Below are 18067 nucleotides of genomic sequence, written 5' to 3'. Positions count from 1 at the left end.
GGGCGACCTGGGGACACACACAGTCACCCGGCTAGGGGCTGTCGCCAATACCGTGACGTATATGCTGCGCGCCGAGCACGCCGGCCTTCCTAAACTCCGTCCGGACCCGGCATGCTCCTACGTGCGTGACGTTCCTCTGCGACTGGAGACGCTTTCGCGGACGGACACGGCCTTGAGCACTCATGGGACCGGGTCCGCGCTCCCTCCACAAGGCTGGCCGCCGGTTTCCAGCTGGTGACAAACGGGGGCGCGGGGCCAAGGGATCGGGGCGCCCCCCACCAGGCCGCCAGCGGCCTCCGGACGGGAGCTCGGAGCCAGCCCCAGACGCGCACCCTCACCTGAGCCCCGAAGCTCTGGGGTATTTTCGCCAGGCGCTGTCAGCCCTGAAAGAGGCTCCTGAGACCGGAGAAGAGCGAGGTGGGGAGACTTCAGGGTGAGACTAAGAGAGGGATTCGCTGGACATAAGTTCTGGGATAGGCAGGAGAATTTTCATGGGTCCCCAGGGCATAGGGACTTAGTCTATGTCTCCCATATCCTCTTCATTGCTCCCCTCTCCCTCCTTTAGTTAACTAATGGAACATAACCATCCTCCTCTTAGTCTCTAAAATATTTCTTTTCTTGTCTGTTCAGAACTGATGGTGCACAATGTTTTGAAGGAAGTGGAAGCTGAGGCCCTAGCCTTGGCCACAAACAGGACTGGCAGTGAGATTATGCAGGAACTGCTGGGATTTAGTCCCCTGAAACCGCTGTGTCGAGTATGGGCTACTTTGCGCTCCAACTTCCGCTTTGTGGCCTGTCATCGATGCGGGGTGCATGTATTGCAAAGTGCTTTGCTGCAGCTGCCTCGATTGCTGGGGAGCCCTGCAGAGAAAGAGGAGGAGGACGTGGAAGAGGAGGAAGATGGCAAGGATGGTCCCTTGGAGACTCTGGAGGAGCTGGTTTTGGGACTAGCCTCCGAGGTGTGTGATGATTTTCTTTTCTACTGTGGAGACACACATGGCAGCTTCGTGGTCAGAACTCTGCTACAGGTGTTGGGAGGGACTCTTCTGGAGTGTGAGAGAGCCAGGCACCGTGGCTCTCAGTCACCTGGTAAGTATTACAAGAGGGAAGTGGACGTAGAGGAGAGGAGAGTTTAGGAAGTCCAGTAGAAGAGAGTAAGCAGAAGAGTAATTCTTGCTGACCTTAAAGAATTAGCAGAGAAATTAGGACAAGACTTAACAGGCCAAAGATTAGTGCACACAGAGGCCCAGACGTGAGGATGCATAGGTGTGTTTGGGGGACAGCTAGTAGAATAGGCCAGGGGTAAGAGGTGATTCATGAGGAATGGGTGTCAAATTTTTTTTAAACCACAACTCACAGATTTTTTTTTTTGTTTGTTTTAAACATCACTGAACATGCGTCTGTGTATGTATACATATATTGGACTCAAGCAGAACTTTGAGAAGTTAATATATATACAACCCATTCTGATATTTTCTTTTCTGTTCTATTCTATTGAAAAATTGCTGGTTAAGATCCACTAAAGTGATTTTATGATGCATTTGTAGGCAGCGACCTACAGTTTGAAAAACTCTGGGAAATAAGGTTAGAGAGTTTAGATGAGGCCTTGAAGTCCTGAGAGTTTGGCCTATCTTCTACGGACCACTGGGGAGCTGTTGAAATTTCTTAGAAAAATTAAAACAGAAACGTAGTCTCTGTTTAGTCATCCAGATGAGAAGAGGTATTCATATGTGTTCTGCATCTCCAAGCTGAATCCTTGCTCATCTATGGGATTATTCTTCCTCCTGGATGGTAGTTTGTGATCCCAGCACTGCACGTGTTCTTGGTCTTCTTTCAGAAGCACAAAGGGCCCCAGCTCGAGAAGGTAAGCCATCTGATTTTGAGGTCCCTGAAACCTTCTTGAATCGCCTTCAGGACCTGAGCTCCTGCTTTCTGAAGGACATTGCTGGTAAGGAGGGAAAAAGGAGGAGGGTCTAGGACCTGCTTTTCTGGAGGTGAACTGTCATCATCTGAGGCCCTTACTTCGATCAGTCTTATTCCTTTTCAAATCTGATCGGGTTTGATATTGCAAAGACTCTGTATAGAGCTTTTACGTCCAAAGTCCCTGATATCTTTTGCTTGAGGTTTGAGGTTGTACAGGTTGTCTGGATTTTGGAAGAGCTGCTTTTATTATTTCTGCCCTCTCCCTCAGTATTTATCACTGACAAGATCTCCAGCTTCTGCCTTCAAGTGGCCTTACAAATCTTACACCGCAAACTGCCCCAGTTTTGTGCTCAGCTCTGCAGTGCTGTGATTGGCTATCTGAGTAGCCGCAATTCCTCAGCAGATGGCAGGTATGGTCTAGGCCTCAGAGTCAACCAAAGTTGATGAGGCTGTGTGAAGTGAATGAAGTGATATGGATATTTTAGATGCAATAAAGGCTGCTTGATCACCTTCTCCTTGTCCCTAGCCCCCTACTGCTATTTCTGCGGGATCAGACGAGCTCCAGACTCCTGGAGCAAGTGCTGCTGGTGCTGGAGCCCCCGAGGCTCCAGAGCCTCTTTGAGGATCACTTCCAAGGGCAGCTGCAGACCCTGGCCGCACACCCCATTGCCAACTTCCCTTTGCAGCGTTTATTGGATGCTGTTACTACCCCTGAGCTGGTGAGTTGAGAGTGGGGCCGGATCTGTTTCTGTGCTCTGTTATTTCTGCTAGTTTTTGTTCATTGTGCCTTATTTTATTGTGTGCCTGCCTCTGCATCTCTGAGTGTGTGCTGGCCATTCCCCTTGAAGTTATTCCTGGGGGTTACTCAGAGCTTATGACGAAAGTGCCTTCTCAGAAAGGATTTGTTTTGGCTTCTCGGGTTCCAATACCAGCAGGCGACTGGCTTAATCCAAATATGCAGCTTGAAGTTCCATGACCCGTGTTTGTGGTCAACTATCTGTAGCAATACAGAGTTGGGAGTTGGGGTAGAAGGGTAGATTTTTTTTTTTTTTTTTAAGATTTTATTTTTAAGTAATCTCTACACCAAATGTGGGGCTTGAACTCACAACCCAAGATCAAGAGCTGTGTGCTCTGCTGACGGAGATAGCTAGGTGCCCCTAGAAGGGCAGATTTAATTCCAATATCCCCTTATCTTGAGAGTGTGGCCATTTAAAGTATTGCTGCTTCCCTCATGTGAGGCAGCACCTCTAAGACTGCCCCTTGTCCTAGACTTCATCTGGCCAAACCCAAATCCTGATATTGGCCGTGCTTATCTAGCACTTCTAGTTGTTTTCAGCAGGAAGATTTCTCTGAATAACTCAGTCCACTGTTACAGAATGCCAAAGATTCCTCATTCTGTGCCTCCCCTCAGCTGTCCCCCGTGTTTGAGGAGCTGAGCCCTGCCCTGGAAGCTGTGCTGGCTCAAGGTCACCCCGGGGTGGTCATTGCCCTGGTGGGGGCCTGCCGCAGAGTTGGGGCCCACCAAGCCCGGGTCCTGCAGCTGTTGTTGGAGGTGAGTAGGTGTTGCCCTCAGTTCAAATAAACAGGTGTTGCCCTGTTTATGCCCTCAGTTCAAATTCCACCTGTTAGGACCTCTCTAATCTTCAGTGGTTGTATCTCTGGACTCAAGAGGCCTAATGTCCAAGGAGTTCACAGATCCAGGGAGAAATGAGGCCAAACCCATCTCATAGCCCTGGAATGAAAATTGTCTCCCAGAACTAAGAGAGCAGTTTATTTAAGGAATAAATGTTTATTCAACCCCTGTTATGTGTATAGGGGCTGGGGATACAGCAAGGCAGATGAGATCCTGCCCTTATTCAGCTTACATTCTCACATCTCCTGAATGCTTTCCTCTGTCTAGAGAGTCGGGGTTAGGGATGAGGTAGCTCTCCGATTCATCACGTTTTGTCTTCTCCTCTAGGCATTCCACTGTGCGGAGCCCCCTTCCCGGCAAGTGGCTTGTGTGCCTCTCTTTGCCACTTTGACGGCTTATGAGGTATACTATAGACTGGCAGAGGAGGAAGGGGCAGTGCCCGCAGAGCACCAGGTGAGGTAGGAGAGGGGCCAAGTCAGTGACTAATTGGGGCCAGGGTTTAAAAAGTCCTTCACCCTTGTGGTGAGGGTGTGGGGATCTCTGGCTTCATCCAGGTGGGGGTGGCACTTTGGTGGCTGCTTCCTAAATCCCTGTTTCTGTCCTACCAGGTGGAAATGGCCACGGCCAGGGCTCTGGGGGAAGTGACAGTCCTTGGGTCTCTTCTGCTTCAGCATCTGCTGCACTTCTCTAGCCCTGGTATCGTACTTCGAAGTCTGGGTGCCTTGACGGGACCACAACTTCTGACTCTCGCCCAGAACCCTGCTGGCTCCCACGTGCTTGATGCCGTCCTGACCAGCCCCTCCGTGACGCGCAAGCAGCGTCGCCGTGTGCTGAAGACCCTAAAGGTTCTGGTTTCTGCTTTGATTCCCCCACCAACATCCATTTAAGAGAACATGAGCTTGCCCTGAGACTGTCCTTCAGAATCAGAGAGGATATATCGTTCCCAGACTCTTTCGACTCAGCCCACAAACTTCTGAAACTTCACTTCCCCGTTGCCCTCCCCAGTGCACTTTTGTGGAATGCCCTAGGGGGACCTACCTTGCTTGTTTCACTGCAGGGACAATACGTGGCTCTGGCCTGTAGTCGTCATGGCAGCCGAGTGCTAGATGCCATCTGGAGTGGAGCAGCCTTGGGGGCCCGGAAGGAAATTGCTGCCGAGCTGGGTGAGTACCTGCACCTCTCTCTAACCTTTCCAAACTTCCCTCACTCCAGATGGCTGAGTGGCTGGGGAGGGGACTTAAATACAGCAGAGACTTCAGTTCAAAAGGGTGGTGTTGGCCATGGGTTCTTAGCAGTCTGCCCTCCTTTCCTCTGCTGATTATGCAGCCCTGTGCTCCCGCCCTCTCCTGGCTTCCGTTCTTTGGAGACTGAGGTATTATCCCTGAGGCCAACCCAGGGCCCAGGGAAAATGGAGGGACCTTCACCCAGGGAGTGTCGCTTTGAGCACGGGGGGTGACTGTATGATGATACTGAACATGAGTGATTCCCTTTGCAGGGGAGCGGAACCAGGAGCTGATAAGAGACCCTTTTGGCCACCATGTGGCTCGAAATGTGGCCCTGACTACTTTCCTGAAGCGCCGAGTGGCTTGGGAACAGCAGCAGGGGGCAGTGGCCAAGCGGAGGAGGGCTTTGAACTCAATACTTGAAGACTGAGGCCTTTGGACCTGGGACTGGGTGATGGGGAGGGTAGCGGGAGTATCTGTCCTGTCCCCTTCTTAGTTTAAGTTGGAATCAAAAGTCTTATTAATAAACATTTTTATATTTTTATTGGAAATGTTTTTGTTATTTTGGGGAAAAGGGTATAAAGAAATAGAGATCTCAAGGTAAAATCAGAAAGGGCTGAATTCAGTGCACTAGGAAGCTTAGGGACAGGAGGAGTTGCAAGGAATCTAGATGTAGCAATGATCAGGGTGGGGTCAAGATACCTGGGGACAGGCTTGTGGCCTTTCCAGGTAAGTGGGATGCTGGAAAGATGGCTAGGAAGGGACAGCATTCTTCAGGAAAGGGTATAGGCTAGGGGTGTAAGGCGTTATGCTGATGGGGCCTGTCACAATGGGGTCAGAAGGCATTGGGGAAATCAGGTGAGTTACCTAATCTGCACTGTCTTCAGATCTCCAAAGCTGATGCTGTCACAATCCTCACAGTGTGTCTCTTGGAATGAATCTAGGGGCAGAAAGCAGCTTGGAGCCCCTTCTCAGTAGGGATGAAGGCGACCCTGCCGCTGCCAATGCCATTGTTCGGCCCCTTCTATTAAATGGCGAAGGCTGGAGGAAATTCCCAGCAACATATGGCCCAGCCCTTGCAGCAGTGCAGAGGTCCAACGGAGGAGCTCCCTGAAGGGCAGAGACAAGATGAAGTCGGATGGGTGGGGGAACGTGGGAGGAGGCTATAGAGGGGGTTTTCCACAAGGGAGAGATTATGAATAGGGGAGTATAGAAGAAGGAATTAAGGGCGCTGCAACTGTAAGGGGATGAGGAAATACGATATGTTGGTCTCTGACCTGAGTACTTTCTTTGGGCCGAGTCCTTGAAAGTCACAACTCATGGAGTAGAGCCCATAGAATGTGGCTTTGATATTGAGGCTGCCAAAGAGGTCTCGAGGGTTTTGCTTGTATACATCAAAGGTGATACGGGCGATGTCCTTGCTGTGCTTGGGCTTCTCCCGGCCCAGGCCGTATGACAGCACCCCACTCTGTAGGGTACACTCATCAGTGCCACGCACCCTCACACCCTGACACCCACAGTGTGCACTGGGCACACAGTTCCCCACCAGCACTGGGTCAGACCCACCCTTGCCTGGACTCTTTGTCCCCTGTATGGTGTCCTTGGCAACCCCTTACCTCTCCCAGTGTCTCTGCCCCCAAGATCACGGTTGGGCTAGAGAAGCTTGGGAGAGATATAAAGGATTGGTGGCCTACAGCAAGCCCCACTATGGGCCTCTCACCCTGCTGGGGGTCCAGCTCTGCCCATACTCCAGCACCATCAGGCACGTGTCATCCTCCAAAAGCTGGAAGAAGTCCTCACTCTCCACGGCGGTCCCATCCTCCTCCAGCACCAGTGTTAGCATTCCACTCAGCAGCAGGGCCTCCAGTGCCTGCCCAGCCACAGGAAGCAGGAGGGAAGGGGCAGGGCTTATCCATGCCCCTCCCTCTCCAGCTGCCCCACATCCACTGGTTGGCTCTGGATGCTGGTTGACACCCCAACTCTACTTCCTGGGAAACTGCCATTCTTCAAATGGCTCCAGCTCTTGGTGCTTAGTTGCCGGGGGACCCTCGCTAAGGGCTGACTTTTTTTAACCTAGTTGCTCCTCTGTCATTGTCCTCTTTCCCTGTTACCCTCTGAGCCAATCCTAGTGGTTTGGAATTGAAAAACTAGTCAGGTTCTCTTGAGGTCCATCCTTCTGTCTTCTCTCCAGTGTCTTACCTCACTGTCCCCCACTCTCAGAGAACTGTTTTCAGTAACAATGACCCTTAGCCTTTTTGAGTCTTCACTAGTGCCAGGTATCTATGTAGACTTTACATACATGTCCTCTTTGACTCCTTTCCACAACCCTAGGAGAAAGGTGTAACATTATTCCCTTTTTGTAGATCAAGAAACTAAAGTTTTGATAGGTTGAACAACTTCCTACAGTGTGACACTAGCAAGTGGTAGAATCTGGACTTGAACTTGACTTGTCATATGAATCACCATTCCATACTGACTTCTGAATGCCATTCCCCCAACCCTCCCTAGCTATTCCTCCTCCTACCCCCTGGAAAAGAAATAACCTAAATACAGCATTGGTCATTGGGCTGAACCGCGCCGCACCCCCCCTCCCCCACTTTAGCCCTCAGAGGGAGGAGCAGCCATGTAACTAACCTCAGCCTTTCTGCTCACTCACTGTAAGTTCTCACTCTTCTCTAGCCCCTGCAGTAGGAACTTAGGGATTTGGCTCACTTACCTTGTCTAGCAGTTCCTGGCGGGTGGCAGCTGTCAGACCTTTCCGGGTGGTTCGCTTGTGATCACAGACACGGAAAGGTCGCTGGGGTGGTGGAGCTGAAGTCCAGACTTTCCTGCCAAACTCAGAGCTCATACTGGATACTGACCTGGTAGTTGGGAAGAAAGGTCAAGAAGTGAGAAGTTTGGTGAATGCAGTAGGGATGATGGGGTGGGGTGCCTGGGGAGTTAGGGAGGGATCTAGGTTTGCAGATCAGAGTAGCCTAGGGAGAGACCATGGAGTGGGGGTGGTGAGTGGTGGTTCCATAGCTGGATAAGCCCGTTGTGGAAAGTGGGGGCAGGGAAGAGAAGGGGTGAGTATCAGAGTCTCCTGGGGGCCGAATGGAATTTTGTTGCCATGCCCTATCCTCAGAGTTGGAGGGTAGAAAGGAGGGTTAAAAATCACCTGAGCAGGCCGCTGGGGTTCAGGGCTGAGAGGTACTCCATGGTGGAGGGAAGGAGCAGGGGAGTTGCCTCTCCCACTGAGTTCTGGGCTGTGTGGTTCTCTGCTGTGCTGGGGCTGAAATGGTGGTGTTTTCAGCTACACAGCTGGGATCTCAGCTCCAGTGAGGTGGGAGATGAGTCAACCCGGACTCTGGTCCCCCCTGCCTGGCCAGTAAGAAGGGCAAAGTCCAAGGGGAGGGAGAGAAGGAGGGGCCTAGATGGGATAGTGGAGGAGAGATTGAGGCCCAGAGTTGCCCACAAAAGTCATGAGGCTTTTGTGCGTGCGTGCGTGCGTGCGTGTGTGTGTGTGTGTGTATGTGTGTGTGTGTCTGTCTGTCTGATGGCAGTGTGTGCTGAGGATAAATGGGAACTATGTAAGGATGGAATGTGGTCTCTGGTGTTTTTCTTTCTATGGAGAGAATTTCTAGGAATAGTTCCTGGCTCCCAACCCTAGAGAAGCTGCGTTATACATGATTTGCACTGTACTTGCTGCCACCTACTGTGAAAGCCATAAACTGCACCATTAGGAAAGGGGAAGCCAGGCTGCAGGTGGGATCATGGGCAGAGCTTGGAGGAAATGAAGGGTGAGACAGTGTGCCAGGGTGGCGTGTGAGGAGAGGATGGATCCTGTTCCCTGGATCCAGGATCGCCAGGATCCTGTCTGGGACCCTGGCCTTCCTGCTTTCCTGCTTCTTCCTCCGTCTAGGGGAGGGGCCGGCTCAACATTTCTCTGGCTTCAATCTCCAGAACTACTCACTTCAGCTACACTGCATTAGTCACTTTCTCTCTCACCTTTCTCTTTTGGCCACTGAATCGGCGTGAAGGAGATGTGAAGGGGAAGGGGGTTGTCTTTTGATGGCATCAAGACTGGCTTTGGGTGCCCTGAGTCCCATCTCTGATTTCAGCTATAGTTGTGGATAGTTGTATGGCAGCTCAGACTCTCACTAAGACTGAACCCCTCACATGAGTGTAAATCTCTGCTTTCCCGCCTAGGTGTTTGAGGCTGCGGCAGCCCACTCAGCCTCCTGACACGTATAGGCTGCAAGTGTGTATAATGCCTCTAGGATAGCCCTCAAACAGTGAAGAAGGCAAGCTGGGCATCAGTGCCCCAGTCTTCTGTCTTTCTGGAAGGCATTCTGTGTAATTCTGAGAGCTTCCTAATCCTTACTGAAGAGACTCAATAACACACTTATTTGGCTCTCTCTTTCCCTCTCCTCCCCTGCTCCCTCACTTCTACTTCCTGAGCTGACTTCCCAGATGCAGAATTACCTGTACCCATGCTAATTCAGGCTGTGCTTTGGAAGTAACCCAAACTGAGACAATACTGGTGTCCTGGCTCCCAAGGAGTGCCCAGTTCTAGCTGGTAACTGGGCAGGGGTCTTTCCCCTTAGCTCAACTTAAGTGTACTAGGTCCCCCTCAAATTTCTTCATTTCCAGGCTTTGCCCAGAGAAGGCTTCTTTTCAGTATGTCTCTACCAATGCATCCTTTCCTACCTTCTTATCTCGTAGCTCCGTAGGATGGTCTCTTTGTGGTTGTGTGTTATGATTCCTCAAAGAGCTGATAAGTCCCTTGTACCTCCAATGCATCCCCCAGAACTCAGCACTGTGACTGAAAGCTGTCATTGGTAGCCCTTTGAGAGCCCTGGGAGTAGAAAGAATGGAGCAGGGCACAAGGTAAGAGATGAGAGTGATGTGGGTGCATAAGGCAAGCTAAAGGCAGAGCACAAACTAACAACTCCCCTGCCCCCAGGTGGGATATGTGTGATATTCCTCAGGCACTCCTAGCTGTGCAAGAACAAAGATAAGAACAGAAAACAATGGTTAAACTGATAGAGATCACAGGACCTGAGTCTCCATCAGTTTACAAATATCTTAGTAAATTACAAGAAAAGGGCAATCTCATCAATAGTCCAATCTCCAGGAGCTCCCTACTGTCTTAATGATAATACTTTGCTAGAGGGCAAAACAGCCTTAGCTTGGCAATAGCTAGGCCCCCAACAATCTGTAACTCCTCTTTAGCATATGGAAATCCCTTCAAGAAACTTCCTCTTGACTTTATCTCCTTCAGCTCCACAGTATATAAAGGATCACCCCCTCACCCTTATAAACTGCTCTTCCTGCCCACAGGTTCTGTCCCCATGCTTTAATAAAGTCACCTTTTTGTACCAAGGACATCTTCAAGAATTCTTTCTTGGCCGTCGGCTCTGGACATCACCCCCATAACCTCAAAACCTCATCAAGAGGAGTAGGTAGCAGGCTGAAGAAAAAGAGGGCTCAGCAGGGTCAGAAGTCAGGAAACAGGTCAAAATAGAGCAGTTGGGGGAACGAATAGTTTGGGTCACCTTCTCTGCTGAGTGTAGGCCAGGGAAGCCTCAGCACGTGGTGACAACTGTCCCAACAACTGGGGCCAGAACTGCCCGAGGGACGAGGGCAGATGCAGGACCCAGGATTTTGTAGTGTCCCTACTCACCTACACGATCAGGGAACCTTATCTGTATACCTGCAGATAGTCCTGTTTCCTAGGGAAGCAGCCTGTCACATGCCTGGACCTGTTAGTGATGGGAAAGGGTAGAGTGCGGGAGGAGCCCCAGGAAAGGCCTGAGAAGAACTCCACCTCGTCCCTCCCTATTCCTAGTCTCACACTGCAAATCTAACTGGCAGAGGACAGGAGTAGGCACCTCACTCACTGCTGCTGTGCCTTTCAGCTTCTCCAGCCCCCTCGTGGGCCTGATCCTACTAGCTCCCAGGTGGGTAAGTAGATCTGCGCATGCACCTTTACTTCCCACCACTCATTTTGCCCTAAGGTATAAGGAATGGGGCTGGACAGAGAAGCAGCCCAGCTAAAGGGGTAGAGGTGGAGGTAGTGGCAGCCTGGGAGTCAGGACTGGGGAGGTCGGCTGACTGACAGCAGGGGATTTGGGTTCCAAGAAGTAGTGATTGAGTAGGGGCCAGGGTAGGTCAGGAAGTCAGTCAAGGCTCTTAGAAGAGAGGAAAGTGGGAGGAAACGCAGTCCCTTCTCACCTGGCATGAGGGGTACCCCGGGCTTTTGCCCCACCCCCTAAATGCCCTCCATGGCCTTTTCCATCTCCCGGTAGGCACAGAATGCTGGCCTGTTACCGACCCCCGGGGAACGAGACGCTGCTGAGCTGGAAGGCCTCGCGGGTCACAGGCACGGCCTTCCTGCTGCTGGCGGCGCTGCTGGGACTGCCGGGCAATGGCTTCGTAGTGTGGAGCTTGGCGGGTTGGCGGCCCGCAAGGGGGCGACCGCTGGCGGCCACGCTGGTGCTGCACCTGGCGCTGGCCGACGGCGCGGTGCTGCTGCTCACGCCTCTCTTCGCGACCTTCCTGGCGGGGCAGGCGTGGCCGCTGGGCCAGGCGGGCTGCAAGGCGGTGTACTACGTGTGCGCGCTCAGCATGTACGCCAGCGTCCTGCTCACCAGCCTGCTCAGCCTGCAGCGCTGCCTCGCCGTCACCCGCCCTTTCCTGGCGCCCCGGCTGCGCAGTCCGGCCCTGGCCCGCCGCTTGCTGCTGGCCGTCTGGCTGGCCGCTCTGCTGCTCGCCGCCCCGGCCGCCGTCTACCGCCACCTGTGGGGAGACCGCGTGTGCCAGCTGTGCCACCCGTCGCCGGCCCACGCCGCGGCCCACCTGAGCCTGGAGACGCTGACCGCCTTCGTGCTTCCTTTCGGGCTGGTGCTCGGCTGCTACGGCTTGACGCTGGCGCGGCTGCGGGGCGCCCGCTGGGGCGCCGGGCGGCGCAGGACGCGGGTGGGCCGGCTGGTGAGCGCCATCGTGCTCGCCTTCGGCTTGCTCTGGGCGCCCTACCACGTGGTCAACATTCTGCAGGTGGTCGCCGCGCTGGCTCCGCCGGAAGGGGCCTTGGCCAGGCTGGGCGGGGCGGGCCAGGCAGCGAGAGCTGGAACTACAGCTTTGGCCTTCTTCAGCTCCAGCGTCAACCCGGTGCTCTACGTCTTCACCGCAGGGGATCTGCTGCCCCGGGCAGGTCCCCGCTTCCTTACAAGACTCTTTGAGGGCTCTGGAGAGGCCCGAGGCGGGGGCCGCTCTAGGGAGGGGACCATGGAGCTCCGAACTACCCCTCGGCTCAAAGTGGTGGGGCAGGGCCGGGGCGATGGAGACCCTGGGGGCGGGGTGGAGAAGGACAGTCAGGGATGGGACCCTTGACACCAAACCCTACCAACCCGGCCTGCTCTTCCCTATCCCCTTCCGTCGTCCCTCCCCCAGAACTCAGGGAACAACTGGAGCGTTTGGGGAGCCTTCTCTGGCCACAGTTTGGATCATTCTGGGCAGGCCCAGGTTCCTCCAAACTGAGGGATTGCAAGTGGTGGTGGTCCTTGTTAGTGAATATTGTGTGCCTGCAGGTAGGCATGGGCCTACATGCCAGAACTGCTTACTTGTTGCCAGTAGCTACTGTGAAATACACTGAGGAGGGGGGCATTACATGATGGGTTAAGCATGCCCACACTGGTAGTTCATTATGCCTGAGTTGTACTGAAGCCACCTGGTTCTCTGCTGGGTCAGTCCAAGGCTGGGGCACTGCCAGCCTTCAGTGGCATCTTGACTTGTCCTCCCGAGTCTGGGTGGCCTGGTTCCCTCCAGCCAAGCCATAGACCGCTCCGGAAATAAAGGGAGAAAGAGGAAGGAAAGGTATGGGGGCTTGAATGAGAAAATGGGGATGGGAGCCACTTTCTGCAGTCTGAAAGAGTTGAGTGGAGAAAACGCCAGCTCTGGAAGGGGAAAGACAATGTGTGGGGTTAGAAAGGAAAGTTTTCCTGTCTTGTGGTTGGTGCAGTGTGGGGAGGGAGGCTGGGAGCCCTGTCTTCCTCTCTGAATCCAACTCTTCCCCCCGAAGGTCACCTGACTCAAAAAGGAGCCCAGGAGCAGGCACAGGCTCACCCAGGGGACATTTGGGGCTTGGGGTGAGGGGTACGGGGATTGTGTGGATGACTGGAGGACAGGAAGTTCTCAGGGAGGTGACATCTCTCCTTGGTCTCCTTTTTTCTCTGCCAAGTCTTGACTCCTCCCAAGACTGCTAGCTGTTGCTCACTGCCCCCCATGCCCCTTGGCCCCCATCTTTTGGAATCTCTCTATCGCTAGGTCCCCAAACTGTTCTGAATCCTGACGCTTTTGAGTTTGAGGATGTAGGATGGAGTTCAGAGGACGTCCACATGCACACACATGTGGTCGCTAGGGTGACTAACATCCCCGTTTGCCCAAGACTTTCCCAGTTTCACCACCAACAGTTTCTTGTCCCAATCCTCAGTCCCTGGCAAAACTAGATGGCTGGTGACCTGAGTGCTCACCCGGACCACCATCCCAGGTTCTGCTTTAGTGACTGTTCACATCACTCAGACAGAGGCCAAGAAAGAGTAAAGGAAATTCAGTCTGCAGGGTCACGCCAGGGGCACCCAAACTGGGGCAGGGTGGAGCTCTGCATCTGGGGGGCAGGAAGTATGCTTAGAGTATCTAGCCTGGGGTGGAGGAAGAAAGGCTGTTGAGAGACATGGAAGTGGGGAGCAGTTTGGGAGAGGAGGCGAAGACAACCCAGTTTCTGTCAGGAGGGGCCTCTGGTTGACCCCTGAGCTCTGGGCCAGAACTTGCATCCTCTGACACTGACAGCGGGAACTTCTTCCTGTTCTCATGTGTCAGGGCAGAAGCTCCCTAACTTCCTCCCTTCCATAGTCCCTGTCTTACAACCTCTGTGGTCAGAAAGCCCTTCCTCAACTCTGCCTTCCTGCTGTGGTTTCAGCCCATTTCTTTGCATCACATCCTCTGTCTCACAGCTACTGGGTCAGCTCTGCACTGACCCTTCTCAAAGCAGAGAGGGTAAAGGACCTCAGTGACCACCAAAGATGGACCAAAGTGCATCTTTCCTGGGAAGTGACAGAGTTGGAAAGGAAGCAGAAAGGCTCATGGTCAGATTGAAGGAAAGACTTTTCAGTTCTCAGTCCCTGCAGAAGAGGTCAAAGGGAGAGACTGCACTCCTTCCAGGAAGGGAGAAGAGTGACCATTCTTTTTTTTTATTAAAAATATATTTTTTAACGTTTATTCATTTTTGAGAGACAGAGAGAGACAGAGCATGAGCGGGGAAGGGGCAGAGAGAGAGGGAGACACGGAATCCGAAGCAGGCTCCAGGCTCCAAGCCGTCAGCACAGAGCCCGATGCGGGGCTCGAACCCACGAACTGCGAGATCATGACCTGAGCCGAAGTCGGACGCTCAACCAACTGAGCCACCCAGGCGCCCCGAAGAGTGACCATTCTTGGGGCTGTTCCTCCCTGTACATTCCTGGTTTCCCCTCCTGGCAGGGCAAGCATAACGCATCACTGCCCCTACTTCCTCTCCCTATGCTCAGCCTCCACTTTCTCTGTGTGTCTGAGGTGGGACTGGACAGCCAACTATGAGAAGGTAGGAAAGAGGTGATGCTGACCTCCTTGCCCAGCGCCCAGATCTTCAATCCAAATTCATGTGGCAGGGTAGCCACACGTCCAAGCACAAGGGAAGTGGTTGGGGAAGGGGAAGAAATTGGCATTCTGTGTAATACAAAGGAGGTCCTTTGGACTTTGGCTTCTGCCAAGAAGAAGAATTGAACCAATCTTTTTACATGAGGGAAGGGATGGGGGGGTTCTGGAAGAGCCCGACCCCCCAACTCTGCTCATGGCTTGAACCCAAGCCAAGGACAGACAGAGTGCTGTCCTCTTCAAGTCCTGATGTTACCTAAACCCAAAGCCATAACCTAGCCACATCTTCCTGGAGGACAGGAAGTTCCCAGGGAGGTGGCATCTCTCCTTTGTCTCTCTGCCAAGTCTTGATGCCTCCCAAGACTGTTAGTTGTTGCTCACTTCCTATTAATCTAAAAATTATTACATGATATTATTTACATGACATGTAAAGATATCCAACATTCTGGCCTCTCAATATGAGCCCATTTCCCTTCTCCAGCTTCCTTCCCTCCTTCTCCTGTATGACCCAGTGCAGTTCTCCAGTCTAGACCTGCATCTGAGGCCACACCCCAGCCTACTCACTCCCCTCACCCCTCTTTCCTCTCCCTGCACCTTCTTGGGCTCTTCTCATCTGGTCCCACCCCTGAGGAGTCCTCCTCCCTGCTAGGCTCTTCTGGAACACAAAGACCATCCCTCCCCCCTCCCCAGTGAAGGGAGGGCTAGGAGTTTTAGCCCCACCCTCAGGAAGATGTGTCTTCCCCCTCCTCTGCTTCTTGGTACTTCCTCTCTGGCCAACGTAGCTGACAGCACCCAGACCTGGGGCCAGGACCCTGGAACTGGGACAGATCTGGTAATAGGCTACGCCACTCTGCCCCGGCCTTGGGATTGGCACCAGCTTCCAACCAGTACGCGGCAAAGTCTGTAAGTAAGTACCCTGGGAGTAGGGAGGTAGTGGTGGGGCAGGTTACAGCCATGATCGAAAGGGCAAAGGAATTTCCAAAGAAAGCCTGGCTGGGGAGGATTTGTTCCTGTCTCCTATCCACAAACTCCTCCCCATTCCTGTTATTCCTGGTGGGCCCTGGGCACCTCTGGAGAGAGTGAGGTGATTGGTGGAAATCATTGGAACTGAGGGGGCTTGGGGCCTGGCAGGTGACTGAGAAGCTAGCCTTTTGAAGGGTGTGTCCTTGTTAAGGAAAGCATCCCCCCACCCCGCCCCTGCCATTTGGTTCTGGGTTTCAGAAGGGAAGGAGGCAGAAAGGGTCTGCTGTTGTTGCTCTGCATTTTGCAAATGGGTCTGTGGGCAGGAAGGAGCCCCGGGGCCTAGTTAGGAAATCAGTGTTTCTACTCAGCCAGATCCCCTTAAGACAGGTCTGTTGACAGTGGTGAGGACAGTATATTGCAGAGGTGCAACTGATGCTGCTGATTTGGAGCTGGCTACAGCCATCAGGCTAGGTGTGTCCAGGGTGTCGGGAAACCTTGGTTCCCCACCCTCATGCCTGTGTTCACCCTCACCTTCCAGGTCCTTGCAGTGGCCCCGGACGCTACATCTTCTGCAGCACCTCCTCACTAGGTGTCATGTTCATCGCTCTGCTGACGATCATCCTCCTGTCAGTGGCACTGGTTGTGGGGCTTCCAGGCAACAGCTTTGTGGTGTGGAGCATCCTGGTAAAGATGCAGAAGCGCTCTGTCACTGCCTTGTTGGTGCTGAACTTGGCCCTGGCCGACTTGGCTGTATTGCTTACTGCCCCCTTTTTCCTCCACAACGTGGCTCAACGCACCTGGGTGTTCGGACTGGCTGGCTGCCGCCTGTTTCACTATGTCTGCGGAGTCAGCATGTACGCCAGCGTCCTGCTGATCACGACCATGAGTCTGGACCGCTCGCTGGCGGTGGCCCTCCCCTTTGTGTCCCAGAAGGTTCGTACCAAAGCCGTTGCCTGGTGGGTGCTGGCAGGCATCTGGGTGATGTCCCTTCTGCTGGCCACGCCCGTCGTCGTGTACCGCACGGTGACCTTGGCACCGAACAACTGGAGCCTGGTGTGCTTCCTGAAGTACCCCAGCAAACGACTCAACGCCTTCCATCTACTCTTCGAGGCCCTCACCGGCTTCCTGCTGCCCTTCCTGGTGGTGGTGGCCAGCTACTCCGACATCGGCCGCAGGCTGCAGGCCCGGCGCTTCCGCCGCAGCCGCCGCACGGGCCGCCTGGTGGCGCTCATCATCCTGACCTTCGCCGCCTTCTGGCTGCCCTACCACGTGGTGAACTTGGCCGAGGCGGGACGGTTGCTGGCCGGCGGAGAGGCGGGGCCGTTGCGGAACCGGCTGCTCCTGGCGCGCTACGTGTTCATCGCGCTGGCCTTCCTGAGCAGTAGCGTGAACCCCGTGCTGTACGCGTGCGCCGGCGGTGGCCTGCTGCGCTCGGCCGGCGTGGGCTTCGTCGCCAAGCTGCTGGAGGCCACCGGCTCCGAGGCGTCCAGCACCCGCCGCGGGGGCACCCTGGCCCAGACGGTGAGGGGCGCCCCCGCCACTCCCGAGAATGGCACCACCGAGAACCTCACCGTCTCCAACCCTCTCCAGTGAAGCGAACTGAACTAGGTCTGGGTGGTGGTGGTGGTGGTGGTGCTGCCGCTGTTGGTGGAAGGTCGGCTTTCCTCCTGGCGGAATGCCCCCACGTTGGCCTGGCCCAGTGCTGTACCCCTAGGAGGAGAACGCCAGTGGGGTGGAGCAGAAGAGGAGGGAGGGGCGGGGCAGGTAAGGGCCCAGTGAAAGCCTGGGGCAGCTTTGCTATTAAAACTGAAGCCTCAAATTGGGTCAACCCTGTGTGTGGGGCGTGTGTGTATAATGGGGAATTAGGATTGCTGCTGGGCGCTCTTCTGGGGATCCTTCTCAACAGTTGAGAGGCACATCACATCCTGTGCTTTTCAGTTTTGGAAGGGACACAAAGATACAGAAACCAGAATCCCCTCTCCTCCCCCATTCTGAGGCAGGTGCCCTGCCCATCATACTTAGAGCACAGGTCTTACAGACTCCTGAAGGAGCAGATGGAAGAAGGCCACCCATGTGGGCTTATCATGCCAGACTCCCTGAATCAGCAGATGAGCTGAGAAAACAGCACAGCTCTGAGACCTTTACCCTGAAGCTTATGATAGGTATCGCTGTTACCATGACTCCAACTTCCTGCCACTCAGCTTTGTCCTTTCAGTGGGCAATGTTCTAGGCCACTGCCTTCCCTCCCCTCATCTCCCAAGGAGGCCTCACTTAAGAACCAAGTCATCAGATCTTAGCCCCTGGAATTCTGGACATTAACATTCTGCCAGCCCCTAAAATACACTCAGAAGTAGGTTGAGGCTGAGGGCCCTCTGTGCCAGTCATCATTCTTAGGAAATTAAGATTCCTGTAAGTGAGAGGGATGAGTCATTCTTTCCTAGGGATGACTGTTTGAGAGAGCCTTGGACTGGCTCTGTCCTGACAGCATTTTAGGAAGATGGTAGCAGAAATGGCAGCGGAGTACTTTTTGAATCTCTCCCATAAACAAAGACCAACTAGGAGAAAGACCAAAAATCCAAAATGTGCAGTATCTGTAACAAACCTAGGGTGTCAAGATACCTCCCACAGACTGCTAAAAATGTGTGGGGAATAAGCT

General features: G+C 53.7%; 4 protein-coding genes across 10 annotated transcripts; 3 read left to right on the top strand and 1 right to left on the bottom strand.

The window, feature by feature from the left end:
• The first annotated feature begins 29 nt into the window (after positions 1 to 29).
• On the top strand, positions 30 to 5330 carry NOP9 (NOP9 nucleolar protein). Of its 2 annotated transcripts, none has more exons than XM_025919727.2 (10): positions 30 to 417; positions 631 to 1089; positions 1838 to 1948; positions 2192 to 2333; positions 2450 to 2642; positions 3335 to 3475; positions 3884 to 4009; positions 4165 to 4401; positions 4614 to 4719; positions 5052 to 5330. In XM_025919727.2, exons 1-10 carry the CDS (start codon positions 183 to 185, stop codon positions 5207 to 5209), a joined length of 1908 nt encoding a protein of 635 aa, XP_025775512.2. In that variant the 5' UTR covers positions 30 to 182; the 3' UTR covers positions 5210 to 5330. The 2 variants fall into 2 exon arrangements, with proteins under 2 accessions (XP_025775512.2, XP_086566176.1); XM_086710050.1 differs by having other exon boundaries at positions 299 to 433.
• CIDEB (cell death inducing DFFA like effector b) lies at positions 5306 to 10384 on the bottom strand. 2 transcript variants are annotated; one of them, XM_086710058.1, is made up of 6 exons: positions 10131 to 10384; positions 9469 to 9616; positions 7496 to 7640; positions 6500 to 6649; positions 6057 to 6247; positions 5306 to 5889 (listed from the first exon to the last, which is right to left on the bottom strand). In XM_086710058.1, the coding sequence occupies exons 3-6, from the start codon at positions 7625 to 7627 to the stop codon at positions 5751 to 5753; spliced, it is 612 nt and encodes a 203-aa protein (XP_086566184.1). In that variant the 5' UTR covers positions 7628 to 7640; positions 9469 to 9616; positions 10131 to 10384; the 3' UTR covers positions 5306 to 5750. The 2 variants fall into 2 exon arrangements, with proteins under 2 accessions (XP_086566184.1, XP_025775527.1); XM_025919742.2 differs by lacking the exons at positions 9469 to 9616; positions 10131 to 10384 and adding an exon at positions 7937 to 8142.
• Positions 10385 to 10617: 233 nt separating this feature from the next.
• Positions 10618 to 12447, top strand: LTB4R2 (leukotriene B4 receptor 2). Of its 2 annotated transcripts, none has more exons than XM_025919939.2 (2): positions 10618 to 10725; positions 11070 to 12447. In XM_025919939.2, the coding sequence occupies exon 2, from the start codon at positions 11077 to 11079 to the stop codon at positions 12151 to 12153; it is 1077 nt and encodes a 358-aa protein (XP_025775724.1). In that variant the 5' UTR covers positions 10618 to 10725; positions 11070 to 11076; the 3' UTR covers positions 12154 to 12447. The 2 variants fall into 2 exon arrangements, with proteins under 2 accessions (XP_025775724.1, XP_086566179.1); XM_086710053.1 differs by having other exon boundaries at positions 10619 to 10721.
• Positions 10626 to 17239, top strand: LTB4R (leukotriene B4 receptor). 4 transcript variants are annotated; one of them, XM_086710054.1, is made up of 2 exons: positions 10626 to 10725; positions 15950 to 17239. In XM_086710054.1, exon 2 carries the CDS (start codon positions 16006 to 16008, stop codon positions 17002 to 17004), a length of 999 nt encoding a protein of 332 aa, XP_086566180.1. In that variant the 5' UTR covers positions 10626 to 10725; positions 15950 to 16005; the 3' UTR covers positions 17005 to 17239. The 4 variants fall into 4 exon arrangements, with proteins under 4 accessions (XP_086566180.1, XP_086566181.1, XP_025774290.2 ...); XM_086710055.1 differs by having other exon boundaries at positions 10629 to 10721; XM_025918505.2 differs by lacking the exon at positions 10626 to 10725 and adding an exon at positions 12587 to 15351.
• The last annotated feature ends 828 nt before the right edge of the window (positions 17240 to 18067 follow it).

The sequence above is a fragment of the Puma concolor genome, chromosome B3 (genome assembly GCF_028749965.1).
Source record: "Puma concolor isolate L17-30 chromosome B3, mPumCon1.1.hap2, whole genome shotgun sequence".
Classification (NCBI taxonomy): domain Eukaryota; kingdom Metazoa; phylum Chordata; class Mammalia; order Carnivora; family Felidae; genus Puma; species Puma concolor.
Note: the sequence above shows the minus strand (reverse complement) of the source record. Positions and strands in the feature narration are given on the sequence as shown.